The following is a 25,244-nucleotide window of genomic DNA, read 5'->3' on the forward strand; positions in this document are numbered from 1 at the left end:
CCAGCTACTTGGGAGGCTGAGGCAGGAGAGTCACTTGAACCTGGGAGGTGGAGGTTGCAGTGAGCCCACATTGCGCCACTGCCCTCCAGCCTGGACAACAGTGAGACTCCATCTCAAAAAAAAAAAAAAAAAAAAAAGTGAGGCTCTTAAAGAAGGGGAACATGCTTTAGTTAATAGAAAAACATCAATAATTAGCATATGTATCACTTATAAGAGTAAGTACTTTTTAAAAGTGCAATTGAAGTACTGAAAACTTTTCACAAATCACGTGTTTGCTTTATATGGCTTTGAGCATTTTCCTCTGTACTTGTTGATACTAGTCATTCAGCTCACGGGGAATGCAGAGCAGCCGTTTGTTCACCTCATAATAAGGTCACACTAATGGCCAGGCGCGGTGGCTCACGCCTGTAATCCAAGCACTTTGGGAGGCCAAGGCGGTGGATCACGAGGAGATCGAGACCATCCTGGCTAACACCGTGAAACCCCGTCTCTACTTTAAACACAAAAAATTAGCCGGGCGTGGTGGCAGGTGCCTGTAGTCCCAGCTACTTGAGAGGCTGAGGCAGGAGAATGGAGTGAACCCAGGAGGCGGAGATTGCCATGAGCCAAGATCGCGCCACTGCACTCCAGCCTAGGCAACAGAGCGAGACTTCGTCTCAAAAAATAAAAATAAATAAATAAGCCGGGCACAGTGGCTCATGCCTGTAGTCCCAGCACTTTGGGAGGCCAAGGTGGGCGGATCACAAGGTCAGGAGATCGAGACCATCCTGGCTAACACGGTGAAACCCTTCTCTACTAAAAATACAAAAAAAATTAGCCGGGCGTGGTGGCGGGTGCATGTATCCCCAGCTACTCCAGAGGCTGAGGTGGAGCTTGCAGTCAGCCAAGATCGCGCCACTGCACTCCAGCCTGGGTGACAGAGCAAGACTCTGTCTCAAAAAAATATAAATAAATAAATAAATAATAAGGTCAGACTCCATCTCAAAAAAATATAAATAAATAAACAATAAATAAGGTCACACTCTCCATGTCTAACAGATAATTCAAGAGATAGTGCATCAAGCATGCAAGGCTCAGGGCAGGACAAACGGGACATGGCTCATAAGAGGAGCTGCAACAGGCTTTGGCATCCAACACACCTGGTTTTGAGTCCAGGCTTGCCAATTACAAGCCGAGAGATGTGCACAAGTGTCCCAGCCTCTCTGAACCTCAGAGCCCCAATCTCTAAGCCAGAGGCAATAATACCATTGTTACTGCTGTTTTAGTGATTAAACAGTCAAAGTGCTTGTCTGGTCCCGATGAAGTGCTCAGTCAATGTTGCCATTTAATTTTTAAGTCAGTTCATATTTTTCAGTGGCTCAGAAAAGAGATCAATATTGTTTTACTTTGTCTAAATGTGTTCAGCAATATATCTGATGGCCTCTTTCTTTTAAAATGGTCTGTGTGTCGGCCGGGCACGGTGGTTCACACCTGTAATCCCAGAACTTTGGGAGGCTGAGGTGGGCAGATCACTTGAGGTCAGGAGTTCTAAACCAGCCTGGCCAACATGGTGAAACCCCATCTCTACTAAAAACACAAAAATTAGCCAGCTGTAGTGGCGTGCACCTGTAATCCCAGCTACTTGGGAGCCAGAGGCAGGAGAATTGCTTGAACCCAGGAGGCGGAGGTTGCAGTGAGCCGAGATCATGCCGCTGCACCCCAACCTGGGCAACAGAGCAAGACTCCATCTCAAAAAAAAAAAAAAAGTCTGTGTATAATCCTGTAACGTTTCTGCGACTGCTGGCCCTTTTTTTTTTTTTCCTTCTTTTTTGAGACGGAGTCTCACTCTGTCGCCCAGGCTGGAGTGCAGTAGTGCAATTTCGGCTCACTGCAACCTCCACCTCCCGGGTTCAAGCGATTCTCCTGTCTCAGCCTCCCGAGTAGCTGGGATTACAGGCGTGCGCCACCACGCCTGGCTAATTTTTGTATTTTTAGTAGAGACAGGGTTTCACCATGTTGGTCAGCCTGGTCTCGAACTCCTGACCTCGTGATCCACCCGCCTTGGTCTCTCAAAGTGCTGGGATTACAGGCGTGAGCCACCGCGCCCTAATTCTAACAAAAACAAATTAGTCATCGTTTCCCTTCTTCCAGGAGACTGTGCCTGAGGAAAGCGGGGGGCGTGGCTGCGGTTCTGGACAGGCTGGCCGAGCTGCGCGGGATCCTTGTGCAGGGAAGAGCTGCCCTGGGCACCTGGCACCACAAAACCACGTTTTCTAAGAACCATTTTGTTCACTGATACAAAAAAAAAAAAAAGGAATTCATGATGCTGTACAGAATTTTATTTTTAAACTGTCTTTTAAATAATATATTCTTATACGGAAATGGGTACTGTACTTCTTCTTTGGTAGATTTGTGTATGCTGCTTCCGGTAAGTTCTCTCATGGAGATGAAGGACACTGTGCTTTTCCCCCAGATGTATCTTAGAGCAACTGACCAGTGTGATGCGGTGCGTACGTCCCTGTAAATTCAGCATTAAATGTCAGAACGGTGCCCCGAGTGCAAGGACGTGCACGGGTCCTGTGTTTCTGAGCAGAGGGGGACGTCAGTGCCGTGTGTGGGACATCTGGGGACTGAGGCAGGTTGGCCAGACTGTAGGTCGTGTGTCGGAGCAAACGCACCCATGACCGTGGGGACAACACACACTGGGTGCTCATGTGGAGGAAGGCTGGTGACTTCACACTTAAATCCTCAGATAAGGAAAAGAGACACATGTATTCAGCACGTCTGAGGGTCTCTATCTCGGGAGGAGAGACGGCCCTCCCTTCCTGCCTTTGTTTTGGTAACGAGCACAGGGGACATTCTGGGTGGCACTGTGTCCACACAGGGGACCCAGCCCCCGGCTTGTTCATGGTCAGGCTCTTGTTGCTGGGACAGTCGCACCCCTGAGCTCTCACTGAGACTGCCTGCGTGCGGTGGACTCCTGGAGACCCGATTTATAAAAAGCAAGGAAAAGGCTGCTGGCTGTGTCCCCTGGGCTGTGGGCTCCATCTCCCCTGCGCTCTAGAGACAGAACCACCTCCCGAAGTGCTTCGCCCTACAGAGCTCACCTTTACAGCCACTGGCGTGGTCTGAGCTTGGCAAACATTTCATTTCTGTGTTGGGTCACTTTCCTCGGGGCATTTGTTTCCTTTTGGTGAATTCCAGAATATTACTTCCCACCTTCAAATAATTCATTTTTTACCTGTAAAATTTTCCATCTCGAATCCAGCTGAATACAGATAAGGGACCTTGATTTCTACACCCCTTCTTGTTTCTGCTTTTGTTTTTCATTTGAATCCTATTAAAGCCAATAGATATGGCAACGTTGGCAAAAATAGAAGCAAAACATAGGCGTGCGGATATTGATGCCCTCCACCTTCCTGCCAGCCTCTATGGGGGATGATTACCTGCTCTCCTCATCTGTAACAAGGCTCTTTCAACAGCACCTTCATCTACTACATTACTTGGAATGCACATCTCACCAAACGGTGCCCCTCATCAAACTCCATACAACACTTCCTTGAATTTTACTATCATAAACAGAAACACACAATCACATGCACACACGGACACGTATACACTCCTACACATCAGCACACTTCCTCTGGTTCTAGGCTATACTGCATCCTGAAACAATTAATCAAATGACTGAGGTCCATTAGGGGAGGCATCTAGAGAGCATCTACTGTTTTTTTTTTTTTGAGACAGGCTGGAATGCAGTGGCGCGATCTCGGCTCACTGCAAGCTCCGCCTCCCGGGTTCACACCATTCTCCTGCCTCAGCCTCCCAAGTAGCTGGGACTACAGGCGCCTGCCACCACGCCCGGCTAATTTTTTGTATTTTTAGTAGAGACGGGGTTTCACCGTGTTAGCCAGGATGGTCTCGATCTCCTGACCTCGTGATCCACCCGCCTCAGCCTCCCAAAGTGCTGGGATCACAGGCATGAGCCACTGCACCCGGCCTGACGGCATCTACTGTTAGTCCTGGTTGGTGTGCAGCCAGCCTGGTCTCCATGCACGGGACCCCCAGAAAGCCCACCAACCCACCCTCCTGTCACACAGAGCAGTCCCTGAGGCCCCACGGTTGGAGGCCACGTCCACCCTGGTCAGCCTGCACACCCAGAGCCTGCCCGCACCAGGAGGCAGCCACACGAGTGAGCTGAATCATGGGCTGCATGTGGCAGTGGAGGCTCAGGACAAGACAGATGTGCCTACGGCCCCGGAGAGCTCTGGGTCCAGCAGGAGAGGCAGGTGTGGGGAACGCAGCACCCAGGCCTGGGGGCATGCCCAGCATAGGGAGTGAGTGTGCAGACACAGGGGCCCACCCCCATGAGCACAACCCACTGAACAAGACGCCCCTCTGGGGTGAGCGGCACCATCTCCACCCAGGATGATGTGTTTCCAAGTGAACTCTCGCCCGACAATCAGTATTAAGTCAGCATGAAGGGTAAAGATGTTTACAGCTGAGCCACACGCACGTCAGGAGACAGGAGCAGTAATGCCTGGGGCTTTCCATGGTGAGCTCCCAGCACACAGCAAGCATGTCGCCAGAAAGAACAGAAAGTTCACAAAGGGAGGGCCAGCCTGTGCACAGCCTGGCACCGTCCTGGGAGGCCATCATCACCTGTGCTCCTCTGACAGGACAGGAAGACGCTGTTTTCCACTTTTTTCTCCCCAAGACCGTTTATTAGCAATTGAAGGAACAACGCATGTATCAAAGACTGGATTTGAGAAATCCCAACAAATCTGCCCCCTCGCAGTTGGGAGCTGGCATCGTGCGATCTTCGGAATGCAGCCTCTGGCTCTCCCATCAAAAGGCAACGCAGCCCCCTGTGATTTCAGCTTTGACCTTGTGGGTAATAAAAGAAGGAAAGAGGAATGTCTGCTACTGGAATCCTGGATGGGGTCCCCGCGGCCGAATCCCCCCTCCCGTCCCCTCCTGTGTCACCTGTCATGTCTCAGACTTTGACCGCCTCCCGCAGCTTCCTTTTATTCGTAATGTCTAAAGCCAACCCAAGCGTCTTTGCCGGCTGACGTCTTAGCCAAATCATGTGGGAAACCCGTGAAGCAGAACTGACCGCTGTGAGGGCTGGGAGTACACTGGGCATCTGAAATACTTCAGCCCAGGAAAACATCCATCAGTGGACACCATCGGTTCCCAGGTGGCCTCTGGAACAGGAAAGCAGTCACCCCCTCGTCTGATCCCACAGGAAACCTCATTCCACTCTAGTGGCAGTGGCTGGGGCTAGATCCCCCCGAGCCGGGAGACGCCGGGAAGTGCCCGGACAAGGCTGTACTCTGCCCACAGCTCCTCCACTGTGGCTACGAGGGAGGTTTAGAAATCTCAGTCCAAAGGCTTTCACCGTAGTCTGTCTAAGGGACAGATAACATCGTCTCTCTGAATTTGGGAGGGGACTGTTCTCTGTTGGTAGCTAAAAGGGGCCCAGCAAGGTGCTAGGGTTCCAGTCTCCCTGAGTCCTCAGGCAGGTCTTCCCAGCCCCCACCCTGGGACTCCCTGCCCTGCTGCAGGGGAACATGAGGGTCAGGGGTCCCCAGATTCCTGGGACCTGGGGCCGGTGCCCTGGCTGAAACACGGCCTCAGGCAGGGGCCAGGGCCTGTGGGGGTGAGTCACCTTGTTATGGGCTGAATTCTCTCCCCAAAACTTACGTCCAAGCCCAACCTGGTGCCTCCCAGTACTGTATTTGGAGACAGTGCCTTTAAAAGGTGGTTAAGATAACATGAGCTGACTGGGGTGGGCCCTGAGCCACTCTGACTGAGTCTTACAAGAAGAGGAGGTTGGGGCACAGATGCACATGAAGGGCGCCAGGGAAGGACAGACCCTGACACACAGAGGAGTGGGGACTCAGCAGAAGCCAGCCCTGCCAACACTTGTCTCAGACTTTGAGAGGTAAGTGTCTGTCGTTTAAGCCCCCCGCCAAGCTCACACACACACACACCTGTGTGCCTCGCTAGGGCTGCCCCAGCGGACTCACACATCACACCTCCCTCACCACCGAGTCCCTGGGCAGCAACGTGGGCCCGGCTCACAAGCAGTGCTGGAGACAGCTTGAGCTTGGGTTGACTGGGCCAGCATAGCATGATCTCTCTCTCTCTCTCTCTCTCTCTCGCTCTCTCTAAGGAAAAAAAGAAGATAAGAACTAGAGAGTCAGAAATGTCATCTCTTTCTTTCTTTTCTTCCTCCTTTCTTTCTTGCACTCCAGCCTGGGCAACAGAGTGAGACTCCATCTCAAAAAAAAAAAGGAAAGAAAGAAATTGATTTTATTAACCAAAACTAGTAAAGGGGAAGTGGCCAGATAGCCATCCATGGCAACCACTTCAATTTTGGGGAGGAAGGCAGGGGTTTAAGAAAGGAAAACTTGGCCGGGTATGGTGGCTCACGCCTGTAATCCCAGCACTTTGGGAGGCCAAGGTGAGCGGATCACCTGAAGTCAGGAGTTCATGGCCAGCCTGGTCAACATGGTGAAACCCCGTCCCTACCAAAAAAAAAAAATTAGCTGGGCATGATGGCAGGTGCCTGTAATCCCAGCTACTGGGGAGGCAGAGGTGGGAGAATCTCTTGAGCCTGGGAGGCGGAGGTTGCAGTGAGCTGAGATCGCACCACTGCACTCCAGCCTGAGCGACAGAGCGAGACTCTGTCTCAAAAAGAAAGAAAGGAAAACGTGATAAGGAAGAAATACGAGAATTGGGTGGGGTACAATGTCTGTGTGTCTCCAGTGGCTGTCTTGGGTCCCCATCCACCTGGGTCTCAGGCTGGCATCACCTCAACAGTGGCCAGGTGGTGAACTAGCCACCTTGATGTCATCTGTGGAACTTTGCAGCTTGATCTCCAGGCTTGGTCTGTCTCAAGATTAGCCCCTGGAACGTCTGAGAAGGTGCATAATGAGATGCGCGCATACAGTTAGAGAACTGTGAAGCGGGTATAGACAGTGAGAAAGGCGGGGACGTGAAGTCTACTTTAAGGCTAAGGGAAAAGGCTTCTGCAGTTCGCTTCAAGGTTATATCTTAAAATCCAAGAGAAAGGGGGAAAAAAGTTAAGATGCATTTTGAAGTTAAGCTGCCGGGTTACAAGTGAAAATACATAAGAGTACTGGTTTTTTTCTGCTTAATCCTAACTTTTCTAATATATTTTGCTAGCAGATACTTAAAATCTGGTGGTTTAGCCAAAGAATTTGGGACAGCAAGACTATACAATCTTCCATCCGCTGCAAAGAGATGTTCGTTTTTTCTCAGTGTTTCTGAGAAGCTGGAAAACAAGGTGAGCTGCCGCCTTGGACACCCTCCTCTTAATTCTGGTTCCTTCCTGCTCGACATGGGGACGGGACAGTCCGAGGCTCCCTCTCATGAGAATGTATTTGCAGACATCATATCATGGAAAATACTAAACACAAGTGTTGCCTCAGAAGCTCACGATGAGCCGGGTTCACAGCCGGTGTAATTCTGCAGGGGCCGGACCCTGAATCTCATGCACGCGCGGCTGCGAAGGCGACGCAGCTTCTGCCTCTGAGCCGCCTCCTTCACGTGCGTGGGATGAATACACCCCGTGGGAGCGGGAGCCACACTGAGCGCCAGGTCTGCGGCCTGCCCAGCCGGCCGGGTGGGAAACAGGCGCTGCTGCCAGCAAGCTCCTCCCACTCTGCTCACCTACCCCGAGGTTCCCAGAAGTTCTCAATCAGTACCATGTCCTTTCCCCTTTTCGAAGAAAAACACTGTTGGCAATGGAACAGCGCATCCCATTATCCTCCTGTCCTCGCCAGGAACAGGCTCCCCAGACAGTAGACACGGTTTTCCGCGAGCTGGAGGCAGCCAGATTTGAGCCCTGATACCCCCATGGCCACTCCTGCTAAACCCTAGAAAGCTGGGGACGTATTCAGGGGACTTCTCTAGCTCCAAGAAGCCGTGGCCTGGCAGTCAGCGCCTGCACACAGGCAGCTCCCATGGCAGGAGCATGGGTGGCCAAAGGGGCCAAGGTTCTCTGTTGTCAGCCCTGCCTCGCCTGCCTCCCCTCCCTCCCCTGCCTCTCCTCCCTCCCCTCTTTCCCGTCCCTCCCCTCCCTCCCCTCTCCCCTTCCTCCTCTCCCTCCTCTTACTCCCCTCCCTCCCTCCTCTGCCTCCCTTCCCTCCCCTGCCTCTCCTTTCTCCCCTCCCTCCCCTCCCTCCCTTCCCTCTCTTTCCTCCTCTCCCTCTCCTCTCTCCTCGCCCTTCCCTGCCTGCATGATCTTGAGCTTTTCCTCTGTTAGTCCCAGGAGCGGCTGCACTGGGTCAGGAGTTTCTGAGCCTGGCTGGTCCTCAGGCCGTCTGTGGACACTGAGACACGCCCCAGCCCTGAGATTCTGATTCTCTAGGCCTGTTCTGGTTGCCAGGTCTGTTTTGCCAAGCTGTGTGTTTCTGGTGCAAGGCGTAGGGTGCGTGCTCGATGGCCTCCTGGGTGCTGCCATCTGCCCATCTGTATCTGCATCTGATGCCCGTGAGGTGACATAATGGAAGCAAGAGTGTGGGGTGGGAGGCCCTAATTGTTTCAGGGAAGTGTCCCAGCATGGAAGTGGATTCTTGCAGGGGCTCTGGTCTGGTGGAGAAAGTGGAGAAGGCAGCCTGGGGACGTGGCTGGGTGGGGAGTGGGCGCAGGCACAGAGCCAGCCTGCATGCTCCTTCTCTCCCTCCATGGACATAAGGACAGTGAAGCACTGTCCATACCACCGCGTCCAGGCATCTCACACGCCCTACACCTGAGAAACGGAGCTGAAAAATGAATTTGTGCTGTCCACCCACCGCATCAGAAAGACGAGGGACAGTGATGCCTAGTGTGGGTCACCAGAGAGGCCCACAGGGGACCCCTAACCTGCTACAGTTGTGCTCTAGTCATTTGTTTCTTGGCATTAGGGGCACTTTAAACCATCAAATTAACAACCTCACCATAGTAACAACCTGTTCAACGTCACCAGGGGATCCTAATTGGCTCACAGTTAAGCCCCTTTCAACCTTCGCACTGTCGTGGTTGTTAGGACCGCCAAGCCGCCCTCCCATGCCTGCTCCTCATGCCTGTCCACTCTACAAGCCAGCTGTAAAACCCCTGCCCCCACCCTCTGTGTCGGTCCATGGTCACCACCCTGTCACCTCCAGCATCAGTCACGCCTCCGTGGTGGGCGTGGGGGCCCCACCCGAGGCTCCCGGGCATTTCTCTGTTGGCTAATGAGACTGATCTTTGATTTTTGATCTGCTCATTGGCCATTCAGCTTCCTCTTCTGTGATGTGGTGGCCTCTGCCCACATTCTGCTGGGGCAGTTTGTCTTTTCCAAGTTGATCGCAGGTTTTTTTTCTGTTTTTTTTTTTTTTTTGAGACACAGTCTCACTCTGTCGCCCAGGCTGCAGTGCAATGGCAAGATCTCGGTTCACTGCAACCTCCACCTCCTGGGTTCAAGCAATTCTCCCACCTCAGCCTCCCAAGTAGCTGGGATTACAGGCACCTGCCATCATGCCCAGCTAATTTTTGTATTTTTACTAGAGATGGGGTTTCACCGTGTTGGCCAGGCTGGTCTTGAACTCCTAACCTCAGGCGATCCGCCTGCCTCGGCCTCCCAAAAGTGCTGGGATTACAGGCGTGAGCCACCTCACCCAGCAATCAGATCACAGTTCTTTTTAAATTCTGGATTCTGATCCCTTGCAGTTAACTCTATGTCCTATTACATCTTCTCCTGATGGGTGGTCCAGGAGGCTACAACAGGCTGAAGTCTGTGTGTCCCACAAATTCCTATGTTGAAATCCCAACCCCCGAGGTATTAGGAGGTGGAGGCTTTGGGAGGTGATGAGGTCATGAGGGGAGCGTGAGACTGGTCCCCTTGCAAAAGGGACCCCAGGAAGCTCTGTTCCGCCACGTGAGGATGCACACGAAGGCAGCACCGCCTGCAGCCTGGAGCAGCACCCTCCCCAGAGCCCGACCATCCCACCCCGATCTGCGGCTTCGGACCTCCAGGGCTGAGAGAGCCCAGGCTGCAGGGCAGAAGCCCCACTCTCCAGCCCCCGCCTGAGCTGCGTAAGGCGGCCGCCCTTCCTCCACCCCCCTCTCTTCCGGGTCTCTGCTTGCGCTGGTTTCCTGTTGTTGCTGTAACAATTGCCGACGGAGCACCACAGATTCCCTCTCTGACAGCCCTGGGCATCAGGAGCCCACAGGCCCTGCCACAGAACTGAAGCCAAGGTGCCAGCTGGACTGCTTCCTTGCCAGGGACCTGCAGGAAAATTCATCCTGGCCTTTTCTGTGGCCTTGCCCATGGCCTCTTCCTCTGGTTCAAAGCCCATCATTCCAACCTCTGCTCCTATCATCCCCTCCCCTCTCCTTCGTTCCCTCTCCGCTGCCTCTCCCTGCCCTCCTCTGCTGCCCTCCCGAAAGGACCCGAGGTGACACAGGCCCACAGGGCAGTCTGGCACAGCCTCCCCCGCTTCAGGTCCGGGGTTTAATCACATCTACAAAGTCGCTTTGGCTGTGGGAGCCAACGCTCACACGTTCCAGGAATTAGGACCAGGAAATCCTGGTGGGAGGGTGGGGGCAGATTCTGTCCTCCACCTGGCTGGGGGACCAAGTTGGCAGCGGGGCCTTTCCTGACTGCCCTGTCAGAAACTGCAGCACCACCCTACCCCACTCCACCCCATCCACACTCCACCTCACCCCTACCTCACCCCACCTCACCCCACCCCACCCCCATCCCACCCGACCGCTACCCCACCCCACCCAACCCCACCCCCACTCCAGCCTATCCCCACTCCACTCCCACCCCACCCCATCCCCACTCCACTCCCACCCACTGCACTCCTACTCACCCCATCCTCACCCCACCCCACCCCTGCCTCACCCCACCTCACCCACTTCCACTCCAACCCACCCTACCCCACCCCACCCCTACTCCACCCCACCTTTATCCCACCCCACCCCTGCCTCACCCCACCTCACCCCTGCATCACCCCACCTCACCCCTGCCTCACCCCACCTCACCCCTGCCTCACCCCACCTCACCCCACTTCCACTCCAACCTACCTTACCCCACCCCTTCTCCACCCCATCTTTATCCCACCCCCCCACCTCACCCCACCCCTACCTCATCCCACCCCACCCTCATCCCACCACACCCCCACTCCACCCACCCCTACTCCACCCCACCTTTATCCCACCCCACCCCTGCCTCACCCCACCTCACCCCACTTCCACTCTAACCTACCTTACCCCACCCCTACCCCACCCCATCTTTACCCCACCCCACCCCACTCCACCCCACCCCTACCTCACCCCACCCCTACCTCACCCTCATCTCACCCGACCCCACCCCACCTCCACTCCAGCCCACCCCACCCTCATCTCACCTGACCCCACCCCCACTCCACCCCACCCCCACTCCCCACTTTGGGTACAAAAACCAGAAAAGCCCAGGCGAACGGCAGGAGGAGGTAGGTGTCCCGGCCCCATGCGCTCCACATGGCTGGCTTGTTCTGTCTGTCGTTCCCCTACTCCTTGTTCTGTCCGGGGTTCCTCCAGCCCCACACCTCAGCATGCCTGTGATGCCACCCTCAGACAGCCGCAGGCCCCGCCCTGTGGTGCTCCCCAAAATTCCAAGTCCCTTGTGCTCCCCAAAATTCCAAGTCCCACTCCAATGGCCCGAGACCGGCCAGGCTGGCAGTTTCATCTGGTTAGGGATGCGTGGGCTCCTCCACATTCCACCTTTTGAGATGTGCTCTAACCTTCTACCTGGACCCCAGACAGACAGGGTCAGCCGAAGCCCCAGGCACTCCTGGACTCAGGCACCCGTGACTGGCAGCAGAGCACGTCCCCTAGCCAGGGCCACATTTGTCACGGGATCGCTGGACATTGGCCACCAGAATGGTGCTGGCATGCTGAATTGGGGTGGTTCAAAGTGTCTGTATAGATAGGCACCCTGCAGAACCTCCCTTCCTAGGATCCTGAACTCCCCAGGGCGGCCGGGTGGCTGGGACATGCTAAGGGTTCAGTGACCATTTGTGGGATGAGTGGGTGGATGTGAGTTGTTGTTGCCAACCTAAAGAAGCATGGAGGAAAAAACCCACAGGGCAGATTGTGCTGGGGGACGAGGGGGTCCTCTGGTAGGCAAGTGTATTCATGTGATGTGTGTGCCTGGGCACGTGTGTACATTATGTGAGGACGTGCACATACCACTCACCTAGCCCTGCTTCCAGCTAAGAGAAAGGAAGCCAGAAACATGCAAAGATGCCAAGCAAGCACCCTGGGCACGGTTTTCCAGACCTCGCAGGGAACAGAGTAAAAGCTAGGAACACTGGGCTTCACGAAGGAGCAGAGGGGCAGGTGCAGAGGGAGGAGGCCGGCAGAGAGCAGGTCCCTCCTGGAGCAGCGCGATCGGGCGCCGAGGCCTCATGCAACATCCGACAACTACTCATGGCAAGGAGAATTCTGGACTGACTTTCTATTGTTTTGATTAAAAGTAATTTTATCCAAAAATCCAAAATGTACTGGACGTGCCAATCAGAATGGAACAGAAGGAAATGCTGCACCACCTGGCTGCCTCTCCCCTCGGCTGCTGGTGGCTGCCCATAGACCCCTGTGAACAGCTGATGCATGTCCCACCTGCACCATAGGGCCTGGAGGAAGCGGCTGTAGCAGGACTCGCAGAGTTCCCCGTGCGTGGCCACCGGCCCTGCCTCCATCGCTGTTGTCTCCCTGCAGGCCAAGGCGAGGCAGGCGGGGCGCACTGCATGGCTCTTAGGGGAAGGATCCACTTGGATGTTCCCTCTGCCCATCGCCTGCCCACCTCGGACTGCCCACCATCCTGGATGGAGCCACTGGAGGCTCCCGTGGCCCACACTGGCCCCTCCGACACCCCTGCTAACCTCAGGCATGGCCCATCGCTGCAGCTGTGTTGGGGTGCCTCTGCCATCAGGATGTGGCCCACACAGAAGCCACCTGCTCTGCAGAGAGCAGGAACTGGGGGTTAGGACCTGCATGTATCATTTTGGAGACACGATTCAACTCACGACACTCTTATAGTCTTAGCTTTCCCATCTGTCAACTTCTACCTCTTCAGTTGTTGTGAAGTTTTAATAAAATGAAGTCACGCCAGGCAAGTGCTTTGCATGAGGTCTGGTGCTCCTTGGGTACCCCTCGGGGCCTGCCTCATCTCTCCTGTGTGTGGAGGCATCGTTACTCCTATTCCAAGCAAGCACGGGTGGAGCTGTTAGTTGGGAACGTCTTTTCCTCAAACAAGCCAGGATCTGAGGAAAGCAGAGGGCAGGAATTGTGACCAAAAGAGAACAACAGACTCAGAGTGCATGTGGAGATCTGGGATCTGCCAGTAGGGTCTCCCTGAGAGGCCTGGGATAGCTCAGGGGCTCTACAAACTGGGTACAGTGTGACATGGGAGGGGGAAACTGATGGAAATGGGCAAGAAGGAAAAGGTTGACAGGGAGGTAAGAACCCAGGAGAACAAATCATGACCAATGCATAATCTACTCGGTCAATTTCAAACCTAAACTTTTGCCTTTGACTGCCTGGACATAAAAGGAGAGTGTGTCAGCTAGCCCTGGCTGTGTAACAAACCTCCCCAACACTTAGTGGCTTGAACAACAATGTTCATTATTTCTCACAGTTCTGAGGGTTGACAGGCAGATTTTTTGGTCTAACCAGCCCAGCTGGAGCTGGCTGGTTTACGATGGCCTCAGCCACACGTCTGCCACTTGGTTTGCCAGCAGACTGCAGTTTCAAGCACACATCTCTGTCATTGTGTGGCAGGCTAACAAGGCTCATTCACACGGTGACAGGTGGTTCCCAGCAGCCAGAGAATGTTAAGTCCTCCTAAGTCTCAAGCACTTTTCAAGTCTCAATATGCACAGATCCTTACCTCTCATCGGCCACAGCAAATCACATGGTCAAGCCCAAGTTTAAAAACTCGCTTCACAGCTGGACACTGTAGCTCACGCCTGTAATCCCAGAACTTTGGGAGGCCAAGGTGGGTGCATCACCTGAGGTCAGGAGTTCAAGACGAGCCTGGCCAACGTGGTGAAACCCTGTCTCTACTAAAAATACAAAAATTAGCCTGGCATGGTGGCATGTGCCTGTAATCCCAGCTACTCGGGAGGCTGAGGCAGGAGGATCGCTTGAACCTGGGAGGTGGAGGTTGCTGTGAGCCGAGATTGTGCCACTGCACTTCAGCCTGGGCAACAGCAATAATGAGAAAAAAAAAGAAAGAAAGAAAGAAAAATCACTTAATGACAGAAGGAGCTGCAGAGAATTTATGGCATTTTTAAAATTTTTTATTTATTTATTTATTTATTTATTTTGCAATCTACCAGAGTGAGGAAGATGGCTAAAAACAAGATTGGGAGTCATTCTTCAAGCATCTGTCTTTACATGCCCTTTTCAGCTTTCTCTATCACCAAGCCCCTGCTGCTTTTTCTAACACTTTCAAGAGCTACTTGACTCCAGGGTCAGGGCACACCACGACCCTTTATTATAAAGAACAGCTGAGGCCAGGCGCGGTGGCTCACGCCTGTAATCCCAACACTTTGGGAGGCCGAGGCAGGTGGATCACCTGAGATCAGGAGTTCAAGATCAGCCTGGTCAATATGGCAAAACCCCATTTCTACTAAAAATACAAAAAAAAAAATTAGCTGGACGTGGTGGCGCACACCTGTAATTCCAGCTACTCAGGAGGCTGAGGCAGGAGAATCGTTTGAACCTGGGACGTGGAGGTTACAGTGAGCCAAGATCACCTGGGCAACAGAGTGAGACTTCGTCTCAAAAAAAAAAAAAAAAGAAAAAAGAAAGAATAGCTGAAACATTAACTTGGCATCCGATGCTATTCTCCTCGAACTCACACTGAAGGATTCCACCTTCTAAGACTATTGAAACCCTCCACGCGGTGCTCAGAGAGACTGCCGGAGACCTGCTGCTGATCAGTTAATGCTACCCCAGCACTGACGGGGTGTTGATTACAACCAGCGCGAGTCAAGGAGGGAGTTAGCACCTAACTTCCAAGACTCAGGAGTGTGTAAAAAATGAGTGCCTTACATCTGGTGTTATTTTACCTCACCAGTATTTATACATAGGTGTTTATTTTAGCAAGCCATCAAAGGAAACTTAAAAATGTAAAGAATTCTTACACATTCTCCTTGCAGCACAAATGTGTAATTAAGGGATTCTCAAAAATGAGTGCAAAGTTTTATTCTGAGACCCCCAGTGCTCACTGAAATTGTCACATTTGGCCTTCCACATGGTGGGAGAGCAGAGTCACTCAGTTTCTGCGAAGTTTAAAGGAGATTTGAAGCTTTCAGGCAACGCTGAGGAAGGTGGATGACAGTGTTTTACAAGTGGGAGAAACTTCAAATTAAACAAAGCACAGCCAGGTGCAGTGGCTCATACATGTAATCCAGCACTTTGGGAGGCTGAGGCGGGAGAATTGCTTGAACCCAGGAGGCAGAGGTTGCACCATTGCACTCCAGCCTGGGCGACAGAGACAGACTCTATCAGAAAAGAAAAAGAACAAAAGAAAGAAAAGAAAATTTACAAAATAAATATCCTTACAAAAATTAAAAATAATAATAATAAATAAATAAAACAGGCTGGGCAAGACAGCTCACACTGTAATCCCAGCACTTTAGGAGGCCGAGGTGAGTGGATCACTTGAGGTCAGGAGTTCAAGACCAGCCTGGCCAACATGGCGAAACCCCGTCTGTACTAAAAATACAAAATTAGCCAGGCATGGTGGCGCACGCCTGTAATCCCAGCTACTTGGGAGGCTGAGGCAGGAGGATCACCTGCATAGCCATAGAGAAAAAGGAAATCATGTCCTTTGCAGTAACGTGGGTACAGTTGGAGGCCATTGTCTGAAGCGAATTAACGTAGGAAGGGAAGCCACATACCACATTTGCTCACTTCCAAGTGGGAGCTGAACACTGAGTGCACAGGACGTAAAGAGGACAGCAACAGACATTGGAGACTATTAGACATGGGAGGGAGGGGCCAGGGCTGATAAACACCTACTGGGTACTATGCTTAGTACCTGGGTGACGGGATCAGTTGTACAAACATCAGATAAACACCTACTGGGTACTATGCTTAGTACCTGGGTGATGGGATCAGTTGTACAAACATCAGCATCACGCAATGTACCCAGGTAACAAACCTGCACATGTACCCCCGAATCTAAAATAAAAATTGAATTTTTTTTAAAAAAAGAACTTCTTATATTCTAGGCATAGTATGTTCAATATATATAATGGCAAATGAAGAAAGATAGTGTTCTTTCCCTCATCAATCCTAAAATAATATGAATCAAAAAATTAATTATGGGCCAGGCGCAGTGGCTCACGCCTATAATCCCAGCACTTTGGGAGGCCAAGGTGGGTGAATCACCTGGGGTAAGGAATTCGAGACCAGCCTGGCCGCCATGGCAAAACCCCGTCTCTACTAAAAATACAAGAAAATTAGCTGGGCGTGGTGGCGGGTGCCTATAATCCCAGCTACTCGGGAGGCTGAGGCAGGAGAATCGCTTGAACCTGGGAGGTGGAGGTTGCAGTGAGCCGAGATCCCACCACTGCACTCCAGCCTGGGCAACAAGAGAACACTTCATCTCAAAACAATTAAATTAAATTAAATTAATTATGGCAAGAGTAAGCAGCATTGTTGTTTGTTGACAAATGGCTTTGAGTTCTAAGACTGATCTTCATGATCGTATCTGTGTATTAATGTATGTTATACATGAATATTCAATTCATGTAAGATTTTTGTTCACTACATGGGTTACACAAGACACGATAAAACAAAATTTCAAAATAAAATAAGAAGAAAGCATATAGAGAGATCCCATGTGCCTTTATTCTACATACTCGTCCTCTGTTGGGTATAGGGCTTGCAAATAGTTCCTCCCAGTCTGTAATAAAAGGCCCCAGGTCTCCTCAATGCTCACATCTTCTCTAACATATCATGATGTCACAGGCAAGAATGGACAGTGACACACACGAGATCCAGAACACTCCCCAGTCACCTCCCAACTCACAGACATCCCTCCAGGGATCCACAGGATCCCTCCAGTGCCCCTGTAAGACCCGTTTGTATAACCATTGAGGACATCCAGGCTAGTCCGCTGTTTGGCTTTGACAGGTAAATCTGCTATGAACATTGATCCGCTGGTTGTTATGAACATGAGTCTTCGCCTGTCTGGGCGTGCCCAGGAGAGCAATCCTGGGGCTGTATGGTAATTGAACATGGAGTTTTGTAAGAAACTGCCAAACCGTTTTCCAGAACGGCTGCACCTTTTACATTCCCAACAGCAATGCACAAATCGGTTATCTTTTTGTTACTGACATCTAGTTTGATTCCCCTTTGGTCAAAGTACACATTCTGTATGATCCCAACCCTTTTACATTTATTGGGGTTTAATTTATGGCTCATTATGCAATCCATCTTGGTACATGTTCCATGAACGTTTGAAACGAATGCGTACAGCCAGTCATGGTAGCTCACGCCTGTAATCCCAGCACTTTGGGAAGCCAAGGTAGTGGACTGCTTGAGCCCAAGAGTTTCAGACCAGCCTAGGCAAAATGGTGAGACCCCCATCTCTACAAAAAATACAAAAATTAGCCAGGCGTGGTGGTGTGTGCCTGTAGTCTCAGTGGGAGGCTAAGGGAGGAGGATTGCTTGAGCCTGGGAAGCAGAGGTTGCTGTGAACTGAGATCGCACCACAGTGCTCCAGCCTGGGCAACAGAGTGAGACCCTGTCTCACCAAAAAAAGAAAGAAAAATAAAATAAAAGAATGCGTACAGTGCTGTTGTTGGGTAGAGTTCTGTGAATGTGGAGAAGGTCATGTAGATTGACAGTGTGTTGAGTGCTTCTATGTCCTTGTTTGTTTTATGTCCAGCAACAATGGCAATGGTCTTTCACTGAGGGCTGCAGCCCCACCAGACAGTCATCTCCATGCAGCCATCTGCTCCACATCCAGGTGAGTCTCCTCTCTGCCATTTCAGACCTAAGGGAAGGGAGGAAAGGCACAGCTGCCTGCTCTCCCTAGCCCTGGAATACTGAGTTCTCTGCCCCCTGCCCACAGCTTTGTAAATAGTCCCATTACTAAACTTTCCTCAGTGACCCAGTTTTCCGTGATATCTGTGGCCCGCTGTGGCCTTATCTTATGACAGATATCCCAGGGGGCTACTGCCATTACCTAGGACTCCTATGGAAGAAATTCCCACTGAAAATGAGCTCACAGAGTGAGTCCATTAGGCTGTGGCTGTAATAAGATGCATAACGGAGACTTCCATTTCCTCTTAGAATGTAGAAAACTGCAAAGAACATTGCTCCCACACTAACAATGAGAAGAGTCAGATAATCCTCAACACGCCTGGAGAGGTGAATCACAGGGGAACAAAGTGAACTGAATTCCAAAAAGGATGGGCCCCTTCAAGCAGAGAGAGAGCACATGAACTGCTTTTTGACAGGTGTCAAAGAAAAAAATATTCAATAACACTTGTGTCTTTTTTGGTTTTGGGGTTATTTTGTTTTGTTTTTTGTTTTTTGGTTTTTTTTTTGCGGGGGACAGGGTCTCACATCTCACTCTGTCACACAGGCTGGAGTGCAGTGGCACAATCATAGCTCACTGCAGCATCAACCTCCCGGGCTCAAGTGGTCCTCCCACCTCAGCCTCCCGAGGAGCTGGGACCACAGGTGTGTGCCACCAGCCCAGCTAATCATTTTTTTTTTGAGAGAGATGGGGTCTGGCTATACTGCTTGAACTCAGGAGGTGGAGGTTGCAGTGAGCCAAGATCGTGCCACTGCACTCCAGCCTGGGCGACAGAGGGAGACTCCGTCTCAAAAAATAAAAATAAATAAATAAACTGACTTAGCAGGATTCTTTGCTAAAGCTGGACTTCACAAGAAGCGCACAGATGGTCCTAAGAGAAGTTTCTGGAGCTTGACTAAATTTTGGTCGAGCAGATCATCTTATTACAGAGTATAGAAGAAACAGTGGCCACCATATGGACGGACAAGAAAGATTCAGTAAAATTCTTAAAGGCGGGCCGGGCGCGGTGGCTCACGCCTGTAATCCCAGCACTTTGAGAGGCCGAGGCGGGTGGATCACGAGGTCAGGAGTTCAAGACCAGCCTGGGCAACATGGTGAAACCCTGTTTCTACCAAAAATACAAAAATTAGCTGGGCGTGGAGGCCCGCGCCTGTAATCCCAGATACTCGGGAGGCTGAGGCAGGAGAATCGCTTGAACCCGGGAGGTGGAGGTTATAGTGAGCCGAGATCGCACCATTGCACTCCAGCCTGGGCGACAGGGCGAGACTCTGTCTCAAAAAAAAAAAGAAAAAAAATTCTTAAAGGCCAATTTATGTGACAGATGGGGAGAGCTGGGGTCCCATACAGAAGGGGATCTTGCACTCACTTGTAAACGCTCCACCATGGGCCTTTAAGAAAGAGTGGGGACTGGCCGGGCGCAGTGGCTCACACCTGTAATCTCAGCACTTTGGGAGGCTGAGGCAGGTGGATCATGAGGTCAAGAGTTTGAGACCAGCCTGGCCAATATGGTGAAACCCCATCTCTACTAAAAAACATAAATTAACTGGGTGTGCTGGTGCACACCTGTAATCCCAGCTACTCGGGAGGCTGAGGCAGGAGAATTGCTTGAACCCGGGAGGCGGAGGCTGCAGTGAGCCAAGGTCGCGCCTCTGCACTCCAGCTTGGGCAACAGAGCAGGACTCCATCTAAAAAAAGAAAAAAAAGAAAGAGCGGGGACAGGGCAGGTGATAACAGACAGCCCTTGTGGGTGACGTGGATGTGCGAGAGGGGATGGTGCTGGGGCAGGCAGGAGCCCCAGCTGCTCCCTGGACACTCTTACAAGCAGAAGACTTGCGCTGCTGAGGAAGGTGCATTAAACCGTCTTGCTCCCAGGGCAGAAGCAAAGCTCCACTGATTCCAGGGTGGAAGAAAGGGAAAATCCCATCTGCCCTCAGTTAATTTAGAAAGTTTATGTTGTGAAGGTTGACGACGCGCCTGTGACACAGCCTCAGGAGGTCCTGAGGTAAAGAAAGGCAGATTTGGCCAGGTGCGGTGGCTTCATGCCTGTAATCCTAGCATTTTGGGAGGCCAAGGAGGGCGGATCACCTGAGGTCAGGAGTTCGAGACCAGCCTGGCCAACACGGTGAAACCCTGTCTCTACTAAAATTACAAAAATTAGCCAGGCATGGTGGCATGTACCTTACAACACGTGCCCAAGGTGGTCGGGGCACAGCTTGGTTTTATACATTTTAGGGAGACATGAGACATCAATCAATATAGGTAAGAAGTACATTGGTTCGGTCTAGAAAGGCAAGACAACCTGAAGCAAAGGCAGGAAGACTCGAAGCTGGGAGGGGGCTTGCGGGTCACAGGTGGGTGAGAGAGCTGCATTCTTTTGAGTTTCTGATTAGCCTGTCCAACAGAGGCCATCAGATATGCATCTATCTCAGTGGTGGGGGTGGGGGTGGTGACATTGAATAGAATGGGAGGCAGGTTGGCCCTAAGCAGTTCTCAGCTTGACTTTTCCCTTTATTTATTTATTTAGCTAGTTAGTTAGTTATTTTTGCCACGGAGTCTTGCTCTGTCACCCAGGCTGTAGCACAGTGGCGCGATCTTGGCTCACTGCAACTTCTGCCTCCTGGGTCCAAGCAATTCTCCCTGCCTCAGCCTCCCGAGTAGCTGGAACTACAGGCACGTGCCACCACGCCAGGCTAATTTTTGTATTTTTGGTAGAGACAGGTTTCACCATGTTGGCCAGGCTGGTCTCGAACTCCTGACCTCAGGTGATCAGCCTGCCTCAGCCTCGCAAAGTGCTGAGGTTACAGGCGTGAGCCACCACGCCCAGCAGACTTTTCCCTTTAGCGTAGTGATTTGGGGGTCCAAGATTTATTTTCCTTTCACACTATCTTGTTTCCAGGGCGTAAGCGAAGATCCACTGATTATAGGGGTGAAGAAAGGGCAAAACCTGTCTGCCCCAGGGAAGGGATGGAAAATCCTCTTCCAGGACCTTGGCAAAAATCCACCCCCCGAAGGAAGGGTCAAGGGTGTGGACATGGGGCCAGATGGGAAACCGCCACCCAAGACCAACCACAGAGAAAAGGTGCTGTGGGGTGCCACACAGAGAGGAGAGCAGGGATGCCTGGAGAGGGCCTCCCTCTGAGCTGCAAACCTGCAGGCACAGCTGAAAGCTGGGGGCAGGGGGGTGGGTAGGAGCCTGAGAAGGACCCCCCGGCATGAGGTGGCTGCCTCCCACAGCTGGAGGAATTTGAAGTCTCCAGTGCGGTGCACTGAGATGACCATTACAACAAACCCACACCCAGCCCAACTGCTGACTAGATGGTGGTCTCACCGCCCCCACCAAGAACCTGGAGAAGATGAGACAGGCCAATTTCCAGGCGCAAGGAGTCTGCCTACTTGTTCTAGTGATCACCCAGAGGGCACTGTAGATGTCTCCAGCTCTAGTTGTGGATTTGTTTATTTCAGTGTTTGTTCTTTCCAATTTTTTGGTACATTTTGAAGCTCTGTTGTTAGGTATACACACATGTAGGATTGTGATGTCCTAATGAAGATTTCATCGCGGGTGCAACTGGCTGGGGCCAGCGTCATGGTCAGTAAAAGGATTTACCAGCCAGGCACGGTGGCTCACACCTGTAATCCCAGCAGTCTGAGAGGCCGAGGCAGGAGGATGACCTGAGGTCAGGAGTTCGAGACCAGCCTGGCCAACATGGCAAAACCCCATCTCTACTAAAAATACAAAAAGTAGCAGAGCATGGTGGCAGGCACCTGTAATCCCAGCTACTCGTGTGGGATATGATGAGGTTTCTCTTCAAATCATCTGATCAATCTTTTATTCTTTAATTCACAGTACCCCCCCCCCCCCGCCGCAACTTCTCCTTTTTCTCTTTTCCTTTTCTCCTTTGTTAGATGCCCAGGCATGCCATAGTACTAGGCGTTATCAGTACCAGCTCACATTCCTTTCCTTATTTGGAAAGAGGACTAACTTTCTAGCTCATTACAGACACCCCTTCCCCTTCCTCTCCACTTTCTTTTATGTGCCTGCCTTATCTAAAAAAAAATCAAATGTTTAGCCAACCAGGATTAGTTTAGATTGTAGGACCTGACCCCAGCCAATGGGGAAAGGGTACAGGGGCAGGGGTAGGACTTGCATCAGGAATAAATGCTCTTGTGCCCCTTGTTCAGGTGTGCTCTCATGGCCACTGGCCAAGGAGGCACCCCTCTGCGCAGAAGGAAAATTGCTTTGCTAAGAATCCTTTGTTCGAGTGTTAGATTTCCTTAGGATTTTGAGCATTATTCCTAACACTCAGGAGGCTGAGGCAGGAGAATCCCTTGAACCCAGGAGGTGGAGGTTGCAGTGAGCTGAGATCGCACCACTGCACTCCAGCCTGGGTGACACAGCAACACTCTGCCTCAAAAAAAAAAAAAAAAAAAAGAATTTACCAAGACAGTCGTAGGTAAAGAAAGGCAGATTTGGCCAGGTGTGGTGGCTTCATGCCTGTAATCCTAGCACTTTGGGAGGCCAAGGAGGGCAGATCACCTGAGGTTAGGAGCTCGAGACCAGCCTGGCCAACATGATGAAACCCTGTCTCTACTAAAATTACAAAAATTAGCCAGCCATGGTGGCATGTACCTGTAATTCCAGCTACTCAGGAAGCTGAGGCAGGAGAATCCCTTGAAACTGGGAGGCGGAGGTTGCCGTGGGCCAAGATCGTGCCACTGCACTCCAGTCTGGGTGACAGAGTGAGACTTCATCTCAAAAAAAAAAAAAAAAAGGCAGATTTATTTGAGAAAATACGAAGATGCGTTGCAAGGATGTAACAGGCAGCACAGCAGAGAAGGAGCTGTCTGCAAAGAGGCAGGGGCTGGAGGGACGTTCTGCAGGTTCGTGCTGCAGGGGCTACCTGCTGAGCGAGGTAGTTGTGCCAGAGGGTTGCCTGTGGTTAGCCACCTCTCAGAGTAATTCTTCTCCCTCACCTGGGACCTCTTCCTCATTGTTGCTTACTTACCTTATCAGGACTCCACAGACTTGACCCCTTGATCTTTATGCAATATCCCTCTTTATCCATGGTGTCAACCTAAACAGAGAGGGGCTTTCTAAAAGAAGCTGAAGTCTATTTGGGATTGGAGCACTGCTGAGGAAATCCGTGCACCGTCATACACTCTGTGTTACTCAGGGAGGGAACACAGCGAGATGACGGGAAAATGAGGAGGGTCATATCATTGTTTTGAGATAACTATCCTCCGCTGCAAAGACCAGTAACAAAGGTGGCACCAATCCAAGGCTGGGCAGGCAGTCGCTGGGCAGATGTCCTCACAGAAGGACCTTTGATGTGAGGTTGCCATGGCCTTTTTGCAAGGCTGTGGGTTTTGCATTCTTCTGGGATAGCTGTGCTGTCAGACATTCATGCTCAAGAACCCTCTCTTCCTGGTCTTCTCTGGCTTCTCTGTCTAGGCTTTTTTTATTTCCTTTGTGATGGAGTTTCACTCTTGTTGCCCAGGCTGGAGTGCAATGGTGCGATCTCGGGCTCATCGCACCTCCGCCTTCGGGTTCAAGCAATTATCCTGCCTCAGCCTCTGGAGTAGCTGAGATTACAGGAATGCGCCACCACACCTGGCTAATTTTGTATTTTTAATAGAAACAGGGTTTCTCCATGTTGGTCAGGCTGGTCTCGAACTCCCGACCTCGGGCGCCTCGGCCTTCCAAAGTGCTGGAATTACAGGCGTGAGCCATTGCGCCCGGTCACAAGGTTTTTGGTTTTTGTTTTTGTTTTTAACACAAGAGATTCCATTTTGATTCTGACAACTTTCACACTGGTAACATTTCTTGTACCAAGCTTTGTTTAATATGAATATTGCGTTCCAGCTGATTTTATAGTGTGTGTGCACAACATATCTTTTCTCATCCTTTTATTTTTAACCTATTGTGAAAGGAAAATAAATCTTGGGGCCCCCAAATCACTAAGCTAAAGAGAAAAGTCAAGCAGGGTACTGCTTAGGGCCAACCTGCCTCTCATTTTATTCAAAGTCATCCCTCTGCTCACTGACACAGATGCATAACTGAACGCCTCCTTTGGAGAGGCAAGTCAGAATCTCAAAAGAAAACAACCTTTTGTCTCTTATCTATAGGTGGCCTGGAAGCCCCCTCCCGGCTTCCAGTCCTCCTGCTTTTGCTCTGAGTAGTCCCGCCTTTCCAGACCGAACCAATGTTCATCTTGCGTATGTTGATTGATGTCTCATGTCTCCCTAGGACCTCCTGAGTCTGTCACAGGTGCGCATCCTCAACCTTGACAAAATAAACTTTCTAAATTAACTAAGACGTGTCTCAGATTTTCCAGGTTCACACTATCTATGTCTTTATACTTAAAATGAGTTTCTTTTAGATAACATATAGATAAAAAAAAATAGCATCCATGAACCATGAAACAGGTTATCGTTTTTAAAGAAGAATATTTTAAAGCAAATAAAAATGTTACTATAGTTATTATGATCCATTGACATAAAATATTTGACATAAGGATTATACAGTAAAGCAGAGACCAGTGCTGTAACACAGAAAGATTGAAAAAGTAACGAAAACTTTAGATAATGTCAACAAAAAGACTCAAACTTTGTAAAACATTTTAAGACATTTATTCTGAGCCAAATATGAGCGTCCGTGGCCCATGACGCAGCCCTCAGGAGGTCTTGAGAACATGTCCCCAAGGTGGTCAGGGCACAGCTTGGCTTTATATATTTTAGGGAGGTGTGAGATGTCAATCAAACACATTTGATAAATAGATTGGTTTGGTTCAGAGAGGTGGGGCAACTCAAAGGGGGTGGGAGGGGAGGGTGGGGGGCGGGGCTTCCAGGTGAACGTAAACATTTTCTAGTTGACAATTGGTTGAGCTTCTCTAAAGACCTGGGATCCAGTAGACCAGGTACTCACACCTGTACTCACACCTGTAATCCCAGCACTTTGGGAGGCCGAGGCAGGCAGATCACGAGCTCAGGAGATCAAGACCATCCTGGCTAACACGGTGAAACCCCGTCTCTACTAAAAAATACAAAAAATTAGCCAGACGTGGTGGCGGGTGCCTGTAGTCCCAGCTACTCAGGAGGCTGAGGCAGGAGAATGGTGTGAACCCGGGAGGCGGAGGTTGCAGCGAGACGAGATCGCTCCACTGCACTC

General features: G+C 51.1%; 1 protein-coding gene and 1 long non-coding RNA gene across 9 annotated transcripts in view; both read left to right on the forward strand.

Annotated features, from left to right (window-relative positions):
* PDE9A (phosphodiesterase 9A) overlaps positions 1 to 2,361 on the forward strand; it is a 123,079-nt gene extending 120,718 nt beyond the window's left edge. For all 8 annotated transcript variants that reach the window (XR_010154451.1, XR_010154453.1, XR_010154452.1 and 5 more), the window contains one exon: positions 2,131 to 2,361. Coding sequence is in view for 4 of the 8 variants with exons in the window: in XM_001140087.8 (XP_001140087.3) it covers positions 2,131 to 2,144 (14 nt within the window). In the remaining 4 variants the exon portion in view is untranslated. The remainder of the gene's footprint in view (positions 1 to 2,130) is intronic.
* Positions 2,362 to 17,032: 14,671 nt separating this feature from the next.
* On the forward strand, positions 17,033 to 18,552 carry LOC107970203 (uncharacterized). Its single transcript, XR_001712591.4, has 3 exons — positions 17,033 to 17,166; positions 17,924 to 18,004; positions 18,331 to 18,552. It is a non-coding gene; the product is annotated as an uncharacterized LOC107970203 (long non-coding RNA).
* The last annotated feature ends 6,692 nt before the right edge of the window (positions 18,553 to 25,244 follow it).

This window comes from Pan troglodytes, chromosome 22 (assembly GCF_028858775.2).
Source record: "Pan troglodytes isolate AG18354 chromosome 22, NHGRI_mPanTro3-v2.0_pri, whole genome shotgun sequence".
Lineage (NCBI taxonomy): Eukaryota > Metazoa > Chordata > Mammalia > Primates > Hominidae > Pan > Pan troglodytes.